We start from the raw sequence: 14898 nt of genomic DNA, 5'->3' as shown, positions 1-14898 counted from the left end.
GCCAGAATGCAGGAGAATGAGAAGAACAAGGAGAAGAGGCCAGATTTTTGTCTTTTGCATTGCATTAGTACTCGGCAGTTTACGCGTACCATGACAGACTGTCCACTGGACGGACAAGCTGCGCCAAAATACGAAGCAATGCGACGCAATGCTGCAGGCAGGGCGGCTGTCGCTTTGAAATCCGCCTCTACCGTGTCCGCCTTTTGTCGCAGCTACACTACAGTATGGATTGAACTGGACTAACACTCCCGTATCACCAGATGGCCTTCCATGAACTTCTGCAAGATGAGGCAAAGGCAAACAAAGTCCATCTCAAACTCCCAGTCAGTAGTACTTGTCAGCAGTAATTCCGGCTCTCGATCGCTTCATACAGTATTCTTTGCAAACGGACGCAGTACCGTATGAGGCAACAATTACCGTCCATTATCTCCCCGCGCGCACATCACACAGCTAAAGTTTGTCGATCAACGCAAATCATCAAGAACCAACTCCGTATCGAGCCAGAACTTGGTTTCAACTTGATACATACCGTACACAATGCAACATCGTCAGCCCATTCTCGCAATATACTGTACATACTCTACAATACTGGCAAATTGCGGTCTAATAAGTTCTGTCAACTTGTCGACGACGCATGTGATAACCGACGATTGATGTAGCACCGACACTCAGCATGGCATGACCCGTGCGTTTTTGAAACCCCCAAATGCAACGACACTTCTCTCCTGACATTGTACACGTTACGTGTTTTTCATCTATCCGAGTACTAAGGCAGACGGGCACAGTCGAGCCATGGACCGCTCCAGTTCGAGTCGAGAAGCCGTCTCTCGCAGCCGCCATGATATAATGTCGTTCCCTTTGATTCCCGAAATAGGCTTTCCAAATTTAAAATGGCGGTTTCACCTTGTCTGCGGCTCCCCCTCTCGCCACTGCTACTGGGCAACATGACAGCTCGTCCCGCGTACCAACGCACCGCTTCCATTGGCTTCATCACTGCAATAAGCTGATGGTGGCGCCATCCTCTGCTGCCGACAGCATCAATCCGCAGCCTGGAAGCGTTTGGACCCTCGTCTCGCCTCGCACTGTCGCGAAACAGAAATGGCATTCCCTGCAAAAGGTGAGAGTAAGGCAACAAGGGTCGGGGCTAAAGGCTGGGCCGCCCGGGGGTCCCTTCTTCCTCGTCATGCAAGATTATCTCTGCCTATGAGATTCCGGTCCAAGGATGCACTAGCACCTCTTAGCCAGCGACTTGCCAAAAAGCCAATCTGCGGGGAATGCAACGAATGACCCTTTTAACCTTTGGCGTCTTAGCACACTTGCTGAGTCGAGGCGGAGCACGTGGCCTTGCGTGATAAGAGATGATGGACCTTTGCTCGAAACTCTGATTTCTGATTATGAGGACGTTGGCTGTTGACTATTTCACTATCTCCATACTGATGTAGGAGATTGGGTGTAAGCCCGCAGATCTCTTTCCAACCGTAGGAGAGGCTGAAACGAAGCAATGGTTGAAGCAACAGACGACACGTTGAGCGTAGCGACAATGGGATCATGATGAGATATCTCGTATGACGAGCTTCCAATTGAATCGAGATGGCGCGTTTGTCTAAAAGAGGAGAAGATGATGTGCTGCAGGTGAGTCTCAGGTTATCTGCATTGTCCTGATGCACTATGACGAAAGCTGTGACGAAGGCCCCCTAAGCTGTACAGTACCTTTATTCTATCTCAATGGATCGGTAGGTCAACGAGGAGAAGCAATTCGCCACCGGTCCCTGACCAACAGCGTTTGAATCCCTTCTTCTGGAGATCTGTGATAGGCTACATGTCCAACACTTCCCACCCCATGTACAACATAGCAGCCTTGCCTTGTAATTGGATGTATTGTACCACAAACTCCCTCTCTAGGATCGATCTTCGCAGTGATCGACAAGGAGCGTTTCAAGTACCAACAGCCGCGAGATACAACACACAATGTCACTGCTTGTATTGTTGCTTGTAGTATGTAGAGCATTTGTTTGTATTGAAACTTCAGGCTGTTTCTTCGGATTCATCGCGAGCACCCTTGCCGCGTAGCATCTGGGCTATCTTGTCGTGACCCCTAGATAAAGCAGCCTTGAGGGCAGTACCGTAATGCCCTCCTTGAGCATTAACGTTGGCACCCTTATCAAGCAGCAATTGAACTATTTTATCATGCCCTACACTTGCAGCGGCCTGGAGCGCATTACCGCAATATCCACCTTGAGCATTAACATTGGCACCGTTATCAAGCAGTAATTGAACTGTTGTATCGTGTCCATGTATTGCAGCCGCCTGGAGAGCATTGCCGCAATGTCCGCCCTGAGTATTGACGTTTGCGTTATTGTCAAGCAGCAATTGAACTGTTTTATCGTGTCCCTGTAGTGCAGCCGCCTGGAGAGCATTATCGTAAAATCCACCTTGAGCATTAACGTTGGCGTTATTGTCAAGCAGTATCTGGACTATTTGAACATGCCCTTCATATGAAGCGGCGGATAAAGCATCGCCGCGACGTTTACTTTTAGCATTAACGTTGACGTTGTTGTCCAGCAGCATTTGGACGATATTAACGTGTCCCCCTTGTGCAGCGCCCTGGAGAGCATTGCTGTGATATGCGTCTTTAGCATTGACGTTGGCGTTGTTGTCAAGCAATATCTGGACTATCTTGTCGTGCCCTCTATAAGAAGCGACCCATAGAGCAGTGCCGTCAAACATGCCTTGAGCATTAATATTGGCGTTATAGTCAAGCAGTATTTGGACTACTTTATCATGTCCTCCACCTGCAGCAGCCTGAAGAGCAGTAGTGTATATTCCACCTCGAGCATTAACATCGGCGCCGTTATTAAGTAGTATCCGTACTATCTTGTCGTATCCTCTACTTGAAGCAGCATGAAGAGCATTAAAGTAAATCTTGGTCCGAATGTTGATGCCGGCATTTTTTTCAAGCAGCATCTGGACTACTTTATCGTGTCCGTTGTGTGTAGCGGCATTTAGAGCAGTGCGGTATTGGCCGAATTCATAATGAACGTTGGCATTCTTGTCAAGCAGCAGCCGCACTGAAAAACATGAGCCTCCAAGCGACGCATAATACAGAGCTGACGAGATGTCGTATCGCCTTGGTCGCTTGGTGCGCTGCTTTTCTGGGTCGTCAGGGTTGTAGAGTCCATAGCATTTTGTCTGAGCCCCCTCGCAAGAAAAGAATTCTGCCATGAGTGCACAAACTTGTTTGCTGCTGCTCTCTACCATGACAGCATGGTCCATCCAGTATCGTGCAGAATATTGCGCCAACCAGTATGACTGTCGAAGCTTTTCGACTGCAAAGCTTTTGTCTAGCTCCAGTACGTATGCAAGGCATACTTGTGCAATAGAGGCTCTGGCTGTCGCTTCGTCAAAATCTTTGGCAAAGCTTTGTGGCACTCTGTTAGACAATAGGTAGTCTTTGACTGACAGGTGCGCAAGCTGAAGTTCCTGTATGGCCTCCCCATTTCCCCGAGCTTTAACGGTCGTTTTGACGGTCAATACAACTAAGCTAGAGCAGTAGTTTATAATCTCTTTAGGGACTGGCATTCTATTTTTTGGATCAAACCGGGGGCTGTTGGCTGTGTCTATGTCTACTGCCATTGCGTCAACGGCTTCTTCGATTGTCAGTGGGCGTTCAGAAAATGCTAAAAACTGTAAAAGGCGTCTTGCGTGATGCTCATGCTCACGGCGTAAGTTGGTCAAGATCCGAGCATATGTTTCATCCAACGTCGTAGGGAGGGAGTTGAGTGCTTTTTGTAAAGTCGCATAGTCAAGACAGTTTTCGAGTGCATCGAGCTGGCACGTAACCCAGCGAAACCTGTGGTGTATCAGTATCTATAGATGCATTTGCAAAAAAAAAAAAAAAAAAATACTGATGAATGACCTACATTCCATTTGCCTCTTTTAATAGCCTTTTTTCAATTTCATTTTGAACTTCAGGCCGCTCATTCCATCTTTTCAAAGGACCTTCATTACTTCGAACTCTTGCTTTGACGTATGCAAGTATATCACCCGCAACTCGTCCGCTCTGAAGTGGAACAATATCCTGGCTACGCGCCCATGATTCGAAAGAAGATGTGATGTCTTGTTCGGGACGAGCTGTGACTAAGAGGTGAATATTAGTCTGTTGAGATGTTGCCAAAGCTTCTATCGATGTCAAGAGGCCTCCCTTTGGATGCTCTTTGCGCGTCTGGCACTCATCAAGTGCATCGAGAATTACGTGGATTTCACCAGCGTGTTGCAACATGTTTTGGAACGTTTCAAAGAGCTGATCGGCACTTGGTCGAGTTATTCCCTTTCCGCAAAAGTCATAAAGCGAGTCCAAGGGCTTTTGAGTATTCTCGTTTTTGCAATAGAGCTGCAGGACGAGTGAGCCAAGCGCCTTGTCGAATAGCCGCTTATCTCTATTGGTAAAATCGAAAAAGAAGTACAGTGCGTTCTTCACATTATTATCTTCCAGATCTTTGACGATGATAGAAGAAAGCACGGTCTTGCCGCACCCGGGAATACCTTGGAGCCACAAAAAGGAGTTGGGCCGGGATTTCCACAGAGAATATTCTCTACTCTGGAGAAACCATTGACCAGAATCTCCATAGCGATGCTTGATGCCATTGTTATAATTTTCTGATGGATTGGGAGGAGAGAGCCATCGACGAAGCTCTTGAACATGGTGGTTTGTCTCCAAGCTTTGGACAACAGAGCGGGTTTGTCTGCTGCTCTCCACTATTTGAGCAACTTCCTGACTAACTGGAGAGATCGGTCATTCTTTGGAATTCTTTGATGGTTAAATACATGGGACTAACGGTGTTGAATGGCTTCTTCTATCGACGGGGTGCTCTCAACATCGTCCCCGTCTATGGTGTTCAACAGTTCCTTTGCAAATGCAGCCGCAGTCGCAGCTGCGTAGTTCTGCCAACGATCGTTTTTGTGTGCATCTGCATAGTCACAGATTCCCCTGATAACAAGGCAAGGGAAGTTATTCATTAGGCCAGCTGCTTCCATCTCAAAGCAAATGCACCTCTCTTCAAGTCGTTGCAGGACCTCGTCTCGAGAAACGCCGTCTTTAATGACCGAGTTCCCTGAGGCAATGACACCGTAGTGAATCGCTGGCTTGGGAGATCGATCCTTTCGTTTAATTTCTTTAGTAGAGTCGCAATGTGCACACGCACTGTCTTGGTCGGATGCCGTATCATCGGCGATTGGGGTGTCTATGTGAGTAGAGGATGCCATGAACAACCGATCATTTTCTATACCCTGGTGGATGAAGCCTGAAGCTCCATTCTCTCCCGGTTCTTTCATCTTGGGGTAGCGCTGCACCATGTCCTCTAGGATCGTGGGTATTTGGGAGTCTTCCATCAAGTGCTCGGCCTTGAGCGCTTGAAGGCCTTTCAAGAGGACTTCCGGAGGTGCGCTGAGGTGACCAACGCGCTCAAACTTGCCGTCCTTTTTCAGTTTACCGAGGTCGTACTGGACCACTCCTGGGCTTGTGCCAGTAGGTTGGCTAACGACGACATCACCAAGGCGAATGTCAATTTTGTCCTCCAATCTAGGGACCCCGGCCCCAATGCCGACCATAAGACCAAAGCGGATATGTGGAAGAGAGCTAATCATACTCAAGGCGGTCGTAGCTGCGGACACGGTGCCATAGCTTCCAGCGGCCAAAGACGCAATGACAACATTGTGCTCTCCAATCTTGCCCCAAGTATAGGTGTTTGTGTCTTTTGGGTGCTTTTTGAATTTCTGCGGCTTCCGGTGCTTTTCATCAAGCACAGCCATTGCCGCTGCCAGCTCCTTGTCAAGAGCGGTAATTATGCCAACGGTATACTTTCGGGGATCTGAAAGCTGCAGCGGTGCCATACTGTCTCTTTATGGAGGAAGACTCTTCGTTCTATCTTTTGTCGTCGTCCGATGGGGAAGTGCAATTAATAAGTCCAATGGGCGCCCTATTTAACCAAATCATAGAAGAGGCTAAATTTTTAGGGTAATATATAACAGGGAAACAGAAATCCGGATGCAGACTTGGTTTCGTAGATGTTCGTCAAGTTGGGCATCAACGCCCCCATGTTCCGCGTCAGACATACTTGCAACAGGCTCTTGTCTCCAGCACGCATGATTGGCATATTGGCGGTGTTTCTGACCAATGGGGTGGCGGGGTGTGTTAATTCCGAAAGCTATTGGATATATCAGCCTCATAACCTATGCCTATGGGAGATTCTTGTTGCGGGTCAGGGCATGAGGCACGAAATACCATTCGAAGTTATGACGTTTCTTCGAGGTTTCTTTGATATGTCCTGACCTTGGTCACGGTTTGTTTCGTAACATGTAAGCGTCTTTTTGAAGCTTGCGTAAGTTTTGATATGAGGCGTTCTCAGTATAAGTCGCCTTTGATATATGATGTCCAATTTAGTCCTTAGGGTTGATCTTCGCAACGATCGATAAGGAGCATTTCCAGGACAAACACTCAATACACAACACAGCGCCTCACCATAAAGATCGCATCGTATGCATAATAAAGCAAGCCGTTCAAACATTGGCATCATATGTTTCTTCCCATTCAGCCTCGTCTCTGTCCACAAAGACCGCACACTCCGCAATCTTTCGCATTCATATATGCCGTGCCAGTACACGCCGCGCTCTCGCACCGCCAGCCCGGCGTGAGAATTGGGTAGAGGACATTTGCACACATTGCGCATGTCACTGCTGCTGGAGAATTTTCAAACGAGCACATTGAGCAGGTTGACGATGATGATCTTGTTTCTGTTGTGATGTTGTTTGAAGGGATTTTTGAGGAAGTTGGCGTCGTCGTAGTAGTAGAGGTTGATTGTTGATGTCTTTTGTCTGTAAAAGGTGAATCTTTGTCCGGACCTAATTTAATAGATCTGTCGTTTTTGGGCCTGACGTGCGGTATCGTTGATAGTCGTATAGATGAAAGGTCATCATCATCTGCAGCCTCCGGCTTGATAGACAATCCCGTCTTCTCCCGTTTTACCGCTTGTTCCGGTTGTTGTTGACTCTTCTCAGATGAGCGAAGGTTCAATGTCTCGCCGTCTGGATCCCGTTTTATCTTTCGTCTGTCGAACAGCCCGTGTAGTTGATCGAGTTCGTTCCTTGCATCGGCGTCATTTGCATCTTCGTCTTCGCACACCTTGACCATGTCGCCGCCATGTCTGTCCACCATCTTCGAGCCATCCACGTCAACAGCCGCTTTGGCATCCGCACCCGCGTCTTCGTAGTCACTTGAATCACCATCGACATCCCAATTCTTCGTATCCTCATCCTCTTCTTCCTTCTTAGTATCCTCCTTGTTCTGTTGAAACCTCGCCAGCGCCGCAGCTGCACGGAGTTCTCGGCCCCGCAAGCTGCCCGCCACCCTCGGTTTCGCAAGCACCCTCTTGCCCTTCTCAAGCTTCACCTTTTCCTCTTCATCTGCACCAAGCGCAACTCCATTCTTGCCAAACTTTTTCAGAATCCTCTTCTCTTTTCTCTCCTGGTACGTCAACACGGGATTAGCCTTGCGTTTCCTCCCCCGCGACCGATATGTCCCGCCGCAGAGATGCTCCGGAAGAACCTCGTCTGCCAAAACGCTGTTCTTCTCCCACTCTCCAGTTCCCAGCGTAGCTCCTCTCCCCCAAAGACCGTCGCCTTTGTATCCTTCTGCCCATAGCTCCTGCATCTGCGCGGCATACTGATTCCGAACTGCCCAAAACGCCCTGGAATGGTTCATCTGCGCACAGTGGGCCAGCTCATGCATCATAACCATCTGGACGTAATTGAATGGAAGCCACCGCCCGCTCCCGGGAGATTTAAGAACCAGCTGAATCACCTCCCCAGCATTGAAATTGCGGCCCACGAATTCCCGATTAGGAGGAAATTCCTCCAACGACATGACGTGAATATGGTGTTTGCGCATCACGGGAACTTTATTTTAATAAGTCAGTACGAAAGGCCCAAGAAATGGAAATGATGACAATGTCAAGGAAAATGCCAGGGAAAGGGAGGATAAAGAGGGAACAAGGCTCTTCTTAAAAAAGAGAAAGAGATAGAAAAACTCACGACATTGCGCTGCAATCCTTTCCAAAAAATCCTGCGCAACCTTTTCATCCCGTCCTTTCAGTGGTTTAATAAAGACAATGTGCGGATTTGGCTGTGAAGTCTTCGCATTGAGCCGCTGGATGCCAATTGGCATGATGAACAATCTATGATGCTTGATCGAGGTAAGAGAGTCTTGATGCACCAATCGTCAAAATAGGGGTGAGTACAATGATAACACACGGAGAGAAGATGACACGAATGATTATTCACGAGTACTTTGGGATGCACGCGAGTAGGTGAAGTTGATAAAAAGTTATCTTTGGTCGTGTCCTGATTCACGCGGGTTACTTACACGAAATCAGGTGACCGGTGGCGGCTTCTTTTTCACCACCTACCTTAGGTACCTACTTAAATCACATCCACGAATGACGACCAATGATAAAGCATCGGTAAATAATTCTATATCTAACTGCAGTAAATGGCGCAATAGGTGTCGCTTACTTGTTACTTACTTGGATTTCAAGCAGAGCCCAGATCATTACTTTCTGAAGAAGAATTATACACCTTGTCCATTAGCAAGCTTCTCAACGCGGAGAGTCGTTGAGAGGCCCGAATATTCTCATTTTATAGGCAGTCCAACATTATCTTACAGCTGTTAGCCTAGCCAGAATGGACGCTTTCACGCATATATATGAGCTACAAAAAATCGCGGAGATGCGTTATCCGGACTTGGATCCCTCCGCAGCTTTTATTAAGATGCACCAAGATAACGCGGAAGCCTTACTTAACGCCATCCGTCCATATATACCTGAAAACATCACCTCACAGATACCTGAATACGGTGAGGCGGTCGGCACCCTCTATGGCTGGAAAAAAGCTACATTCTTGAGTAAGATTATAAGTATAATCATGGAGAAGGGGAAAGAGAACGGCGTAACAAACAAATTACTATCTGAAATCATCAACCAGATGAAAGAACACAACGAGCTGTTGAACAACATTCAAAGCCAACTAAAGACTTACCGGCGACCGGACATATTTGGGCAGCTTGCTGCGTTCTCGACCTCCGCCGCAGCCGTCTATCAGATTAAAAGACTAGCAGACGAGGTCGAGCGTTGCGCCGGCTTTCTAAAGGGCATCGAGCAGAATCTAAGCTCACACCATATCCGCGGCGAACACTTTCCGCAACATGTCCATTCATATGTACGGTTATTGATTGAGAAACACGCTTCGGATGCCGTTCCCCACTATTTTACCGTGTTCAACAACAGCGATCTGTGGCATCCCAAGTTTGCCGACATCCAGCGCGGAGATCCCTTCGGCCCATCATATCTGGGGCATAAAACGGATCTCGATGAACTATGCGCATTCTTGGCAGAAGAAGTACGCCCTAGAGTTGAACAAAGTGCTGTTTTGCATATTTTAATGCCTACAGTCGGTCCTCTATCTCTTGAAGAGGCAGTCAAGTTTCCAGAAGCCATGCGCCCATTCAAGATTGACGGACAAATCGGCGATGGGGGAACGAAATTTGTATACATCTGTACCCCGGAAGCGCAAGACCAAGAATACCTGAGCGGAGTCGGAGTTCTCAGGCAGAGGGAGATTTGGAAGATGCAGGGAGGGATAGGGATCCCTTTGACACCGCTGCAGACGTCTTTTCATCAATATTTCGTCGATCCCAAGTACAAGGTTGGGACTGAGGTGGGGTTGCTACTCGCCGGTGGGATATACTATTGTCTTGGACTCGAGCCTCCAAGAACACTGGGTCAGCCGACAGCACGGCCGTGGTCGTGAAATACCGAGTCAACTAAGGACTTGAGAAAACAAAAGGGGTAAGATGGTTCCAGCAACTATCGAGTTACTTGACTGGAATATATGGTTCCAGTTCGAGCTGTCAGCTCAACAAAAGGTGGCTATATACATCGCCAACCCACTCTCTAATGCACTCTTCCACGCAGAGATGGAAGGTTCTGGAGTCTCAACCAACAAGTCATCGAGTATCATATCAAAGGCTGCATCGTGTTGGGAATGTGCTTGTAAAAATAACCATCAATTCCAAAACTCGCGATTTCTAGGTCTGTATATGCAGTTGTGATGCTACCCTAAAAAGACAACGAATGCTCCCGCCCTGCTAATGCATGTATCATGTAACTGGCGATTGATGGCAAACATGACGCCGTACCCGATGCTTCGCTAAATGACAATCTCGTCCGCCCCCAATGCCTCTTCACCCGCTGCTGCTCGCCTCCATCCTGGCTTCTACATTGGCAATGGCGCTTTGCACGGCACTGGTCAAGTCTACGTGGAATAGGGGGTTATCTAAGCCGCTGATGATGGCCCCCTTTCGTTTGTATGCCGGCTTGGGCGACCCTCCTAGCTTCTCTGCGAGATTACTAGGCCTCGGTGTTTCCTCCTCCTCCTCTTCAACCATGGCAGTGGCCTTCGCCATTTCTTCATCTCCTGGTCTGTTAGCCATGATGGATAGTTCTCTCTTAATGGCGTTCTCCTCAGCAACCGCAGCAGCAGAGTCTTTTCCACCAATCTCTGCGACGCTAAAGATGGACTTCCACCTGTGCGGAATGCCATCCCGCGATTTTGTGGGAGTGCCGAATCCTCCGGCAATGAGCGCTCGCCTGGTCCATCGATTGTTGATGCATGCGACATGCCAGTCTACAACATCCGGGGCTGTGTATGTATCGAGCACGTTCCGCACATCGATAAGGCGCTGGACCGACGTGATGTCCACATTGTTAACAGAACTAAAGTCGAGAATGATGGCCTTTAGGGTCGGCTTTTGGCCATGGTCGGGATCCTCCCTGGACTTTCCAGGCTTTCTAGGACCTGGATTGCTCCACGACCGGTCGCCCTTGCGCTCATACGTCTCTGGGCTGGTTCGGCGTGTGCGTGCATAAATGAAGCCAGTCAAGTATTCCAAGGCATGGTTCGCACTTGGATAGTTGAATCCCTCCGAGAAACGGTAGATAAAGATGCCGGGGTATGGATTTTCCAACTCCACCTCGGGGTTGGAGCCGTCGCCGTGGTCAAGAGGCAGGAAAATATTCCTGGCAGCATTCTCAACCCTTTCCTCGAATGTGCCATATTCTCCCACCAGCTGTTTGTGGTTGTCTCCAATAACGTGGTCTCCCAGGACGGAGTGAACTTTGACTTTGCCCAGGAACCGCCCACGCGCCTTCAAGATGCGATATATGAGAACAGCAGCCGATATACACACGGTGGCATATAGACCGTCCTCAATTTGCGCAAACACACTGATGAAAACACCGATGAAGAAGATGAAGACTTCTATGGGCGAGACTCTCCAAAACTGATACAGCGTGTTTGGTGGCGTTATCAAGTCTCCGACGGCGTGGATAATAACCGCTGCGAGGACTGCATTAGGAATGTAAAAGAAAACGGCCGTCAAAAGGTAGGTGGCCAAGAGCACAATCAGTCCGGTGATGAGACCCGCAGCAGGAGTTCTGACGCCAGCTTTTGATTTGATGGCTGTTCGGCTGAAAGACCCGGTGGACGGATAGGCCCCGAGAAATGAACCCAACAGGTTGGTCATGCCAATAGCAACCATTTCCTGCGATGGGTCAATGGTGTAGTTATTCACCCTGCCAAAAGACTTGGAGATGGCAATATGCTCCACCAACATGACGATAATACCTGCCGGAAGGTGGGAAGCAAACTTTGACACAAGTCCAGGTGGGATCTCTGGAACGCCGCCGTGCTGGAATCCTAAGGTTGATGGTTAGAACATGATCATCTGGGTGCTTATACCCTGGGAGGCTTTTGAACGCTCACCTTTTGGAACATTCCCTAGAACACGAACCGCCGGGTGAGATTTCCGATCTTTGTTGATCAGCCAGCTCACCATGGTGTAAAGGAGAATGACAAACACTGTCCGCATGGTGTTGAGGAAAAAGATGATGCGCTTATTGGCTGGCCACCTTTCGGCGGCCCTGGTCAAAGTGTATCGTATCAGATAGAGGAAGAAAAGAGCCGTAAGACCAATGGCGGCATCAAGCTTGGTGTCAGGCAAGTGTTTTAGTGTGTTGATGATGACTTTGTATGCCGGGTCTCTGTTGGAAAAGCCTGTGATGCCAAACAGCGAAGGCAGCTGACTGGCGCCAATAGTAATGGCAGATCCCGTCATAAAAGCCGACAGTGAGGTGATGGAGATGAGGTCGACTATCCAGCCCAGGCGAAGGAGGCCAATGCCGAGAACAATACTTCCGGCAATAACAGCAAACGCCGTGGCCACGATGTTTGGAGGAAGATCACCTCCGACGTCTGCCACCACCGTTCCCACGACAGTAGACAAGACAGCTACCGGTCCAATAGATATATCTTTGGACGTGCCAAAGATCCAATAAGTGACTGGTCCAATAAAAGACGAGTACAGGCCAAACTGAGGAGAGAGGTTTGCCAGCAATGCATAAGCCATGCCCTGGGGGACGAGGACAGCTCCGATAGTGATGCCGGCCACAACATCGCCGGCGAGCCATTGCAAGTTGTAATGAGGAAGCCAAGAGATGAAGGGAAAGAGAGACTTGACATAGCTTACGACCTCGCCCCGCGTAGGAAGCTGTTCATTGAGCCATTCTGAAGTAGTAGGCGGCCCCTCGATTGGATGTTCGCCGCTTCCAGTAGAAAAGACAGATTCGCCTCTGGTGACTGGGTCTTCATACCGGTAAGCATTTTCGTCGTCATCCTGGAGTTTGATGCCCAAGACTCTGGCCAATGCCTGCCCGGCCTTGGTGGACGCTCCGCTCGATGTTCCACTTCCACTCATGGTCGGAAAGAAGGTTGTCCCCTGATGGCGTGGCGGAGGTGAGGGAAGAGGCCCAGCTGGGCGAGAGATGTAGAGGTACGAGGAGAAGGAGAGCACCGGTGAGATGTCTGGCTATTAGTACACCATGCTTTCTATCCCTTGTTTTCTATATGTTCGGACCGTCGCTTTACTCCCCCACCAAAAAACTGTCGTCGTGGCGATGGTCCGGCGCGGCGTGATGTCGACAGCGGCTCTGGCACGCACACTGTAGTTCTAGATCATCAGCTGAGACAGTCACGGCAAGGGACGTGTAAGCTGCAAGAGAAGATGCATGAGCTATTTGGATCAACAAGACATGAGGGATCTAGAACTAGATGCTGGGTGCAGGGCGGGGAGATGGCGTATGGCGTCTCGTGAGCAGAGCAACGAGACGTGGTTGGTGCAGCTAGTCAAGTAAGATGGCTTACCTTGTCGACGATCAGCAACCAAAGGAACAGGAGTTTTAGTTGTAAGACGAGAAGAAGAAGCAGGAGTGATAATTGTATACAATTTCAAGGTAGATGCAAAGAGATGAGACACGAGCAGTTGAAGGAAAATCTAAAAATATATAAAAAGGAACGCTGTGCTTGCCTCGAAGCTTGGACAAAGTAAAGTAGATGGATGGTAGCTGCCGAAGAGCCGTTACGGGCAGTCGGGAGGCTTGCTGCTTAAACCCATCTGACAAATAGTCGTATGAGGGAATAGAAACCCAGAAAGAATTGAGATGGACATTCCGAAAGGGGCTTGATGTCTCCCGAACGTCATTTTCTCCATCGAATGGACGTTTATAAGCGCCAAATCCGCCGTCGAGACGCATCATCAACGGGGCAGATAATTGGATCGTGGGTTTGGGCCAGGGGGCCGAGCACGGCTTCAGACGAAATCTCCCCACAAATCAGCCAAATGTCGCCATCGCGTCTAGGCCGCTTCTGTTTTAGAGCGGCTGGGCCATCTAGATTTTTGATATGATGTCCGCGCAGAGTTTTGTTTGTCTCGGTAACGAGAGGCGAGTCGGGTCAGGGGATGTAGCGGCGTGCCTTTTTCCTTTTCTCGCAAGGCAGACAGACGGATGTTGCATCTCCGTCAAAGAGCAGTAAGTCAGCTGTCTGCTGCTTGCTGGTGGCGTCAGATCCTAAAGTTACCCCATGCTAACTCTTCCATCGTTGGTAAAAGTAAATGGTAAAAATGCTGCACCAGCCAGCACTAAGACGACGCCCCCATTGTTGAACGTGGCCTCCCGTCCCGTGTAAGTGAGTTGAACATCAATAGACTAAAGTACGAGGCCCTCCATGTCTTGAACAAGCTTATTCGGGGCTGCCTGCGACCATGTGAGCTCTTTTTGCAAACAAGTTCCTCTCTGCAGTACAGTAGCATTGGCCATGTCCAGACAGATGCGCTCGTAACGACCCTAAGCAGGTCTCAGTCGAGTGCAGACATCCAGCCCATGTGATGCCTCGTGATGCGGGGGAGCTGAGCCGTCAGCAGGGAAATGAAGTCATCTTATGCAACCCTGTTGGGTGCAGTTGCTGAAGATGGTTTGCGATGTGGATGGACGGCTGCTTTGTTGGCGATGCCTGAAGTTGAGGGGAGCAAGAAGTTGAGGTTCGATGACCAAGACAGATCAATTCGGATCTTCGCGCGCCCGACGTTCCGGAGTCGCTGCATCTACAGCACTAGGTGCAGCAGCTTCAGCGGCCAAGCCCCGCTAGAGGCCGGAGGTTTGGGCGCTGGAGATGAGGCTCTAGAGCATGGATGGAAGCGCACTCGACGTCATCTCAGATCGAATGCACTGCAAGCTTAAAGCTGCTGACAAAAGACGATGCATGTCACCGTCGATAATCAACATCAACATGCACGAGCAGTTTGGGGTATGATCATGATAGCTCCTCGAGTCTGCAGATTTCGAGTTCTCCCAATATGTAATACCCCGCGGAGAGAGAGACAATCACGCCATACCTTTCTACTGCCAATGGCTGAAGGGAGTGTCGCTGATTGATGTTTTGTTTGGCTCATGCAGC

At 49.2% G+C, this 14898-nt stretch overlaps 4 protein-coding genes across 4 annotated transcripts; 1 reads left to right on the top strand and 3 right to left on the bottom strand.

Annotated features, from left to right (window-relative positions):
• Nucleotides 1–2025: 2025 nt before the first annotated feature.
• T069G_11093 (ankyrin repeats (3 copies) domain-containing protein) lies at nucleotides 2026–5889 on the bottom strand (the record flags this gene model as incomplete). Its single annotated transcript, XM_056178303.1, has 5 exons — nucleotides 2026–3850; nucleotides 3921–3966; nucleotides 4009–4779; nucleotides 4836–5200; nucleotides 5270–5889. 5 exons carry the CDS (start codon nucleotides 5887–5889, stop codon nucleotides 2026–2028), a joined length of 3627 nt encoding a protein of 1208 aa, XP_056024593.1.
• Nucleotides 5890–6746: 857 nt separating this feature from the next.
• T069G_11092 (WLM domain-containing protein) lies at nucleotides 6747–8218 on the bottom strand (the record flags this gene model as incomplete). The annotated part of the gene is made up of 4 exons (XM_056178302.1): nucleotides 6747–6863; nucleotides 7022–7236; nucleotides 7279–7950; nucleotides 8086–8218. 4 exons carry the CDS (start codon nucleotides 8216–8218, stop codon nucleotides 6747–6749), a joined length of 1137 nt encoding a protein of 378 aa, XP_056024592.1.
• Nucleotides 8219–8973: 755 nt separating this feature from the next.
• On the top strand, nucleotides 8974–9858 carry T069G_11091 (uncharacterized protein; the record flags this gene model as incomplete). The annotated part of the gene is made up of 1 exon (XM_056178301.1): nucleotides 8974–9858. One exon carries the CDS (start codon nucleotides 8974–8976, stop codon nucleotides 9856–9858), a length of 885 nt encoding a protein of 294 aa, XP_056024591.1.
• Nucleotides 9859–10291: 433 nt separating this feature from the next.
• T069G_11090 (sulfate permease family domain-containing protein) lies at nucleotides 10292–12862 on the bottom strand (the record flags this gene model as incomplete). Its single annotated transcript, XM_056178300.1, has 5 exons — nucleotides 10292–10362; nucleotides 10459–11176; nucleotides 11225–11389; nucleotides 11444–11805; nucleotides 11872–12862. The coding sequence occupies 5 exons, from the start codon at nucleotides 12860–12862 to the stop codon at nucleotides 10292–10294; spliced, it is 2307 nt and encodes a 768-aa protein (XP_056024590.1).
• Between the last annotated feature and the right edge of the window lie 2036 nt (nucleotides 12863–14898).

This window comes from Trichoderma breve (assembly GCF_028502605.1).
Source record: "Trichoderma breve strain T069 chromosome 7 map unlocalized scaffold00007, whole genome shotgun sequence".
NCBI classification, from domain to species: Eukaryota; Fungi; Ascomycota; class Sordariomycetes; order Hypocreales; family Hypocreaceae; genus Trichoderma; species Trichoderma breve.
Note: the sequence above shows the minus strand (reverse complement) of the source record. Positions and strands in the feature narration are given on the sequence as shown.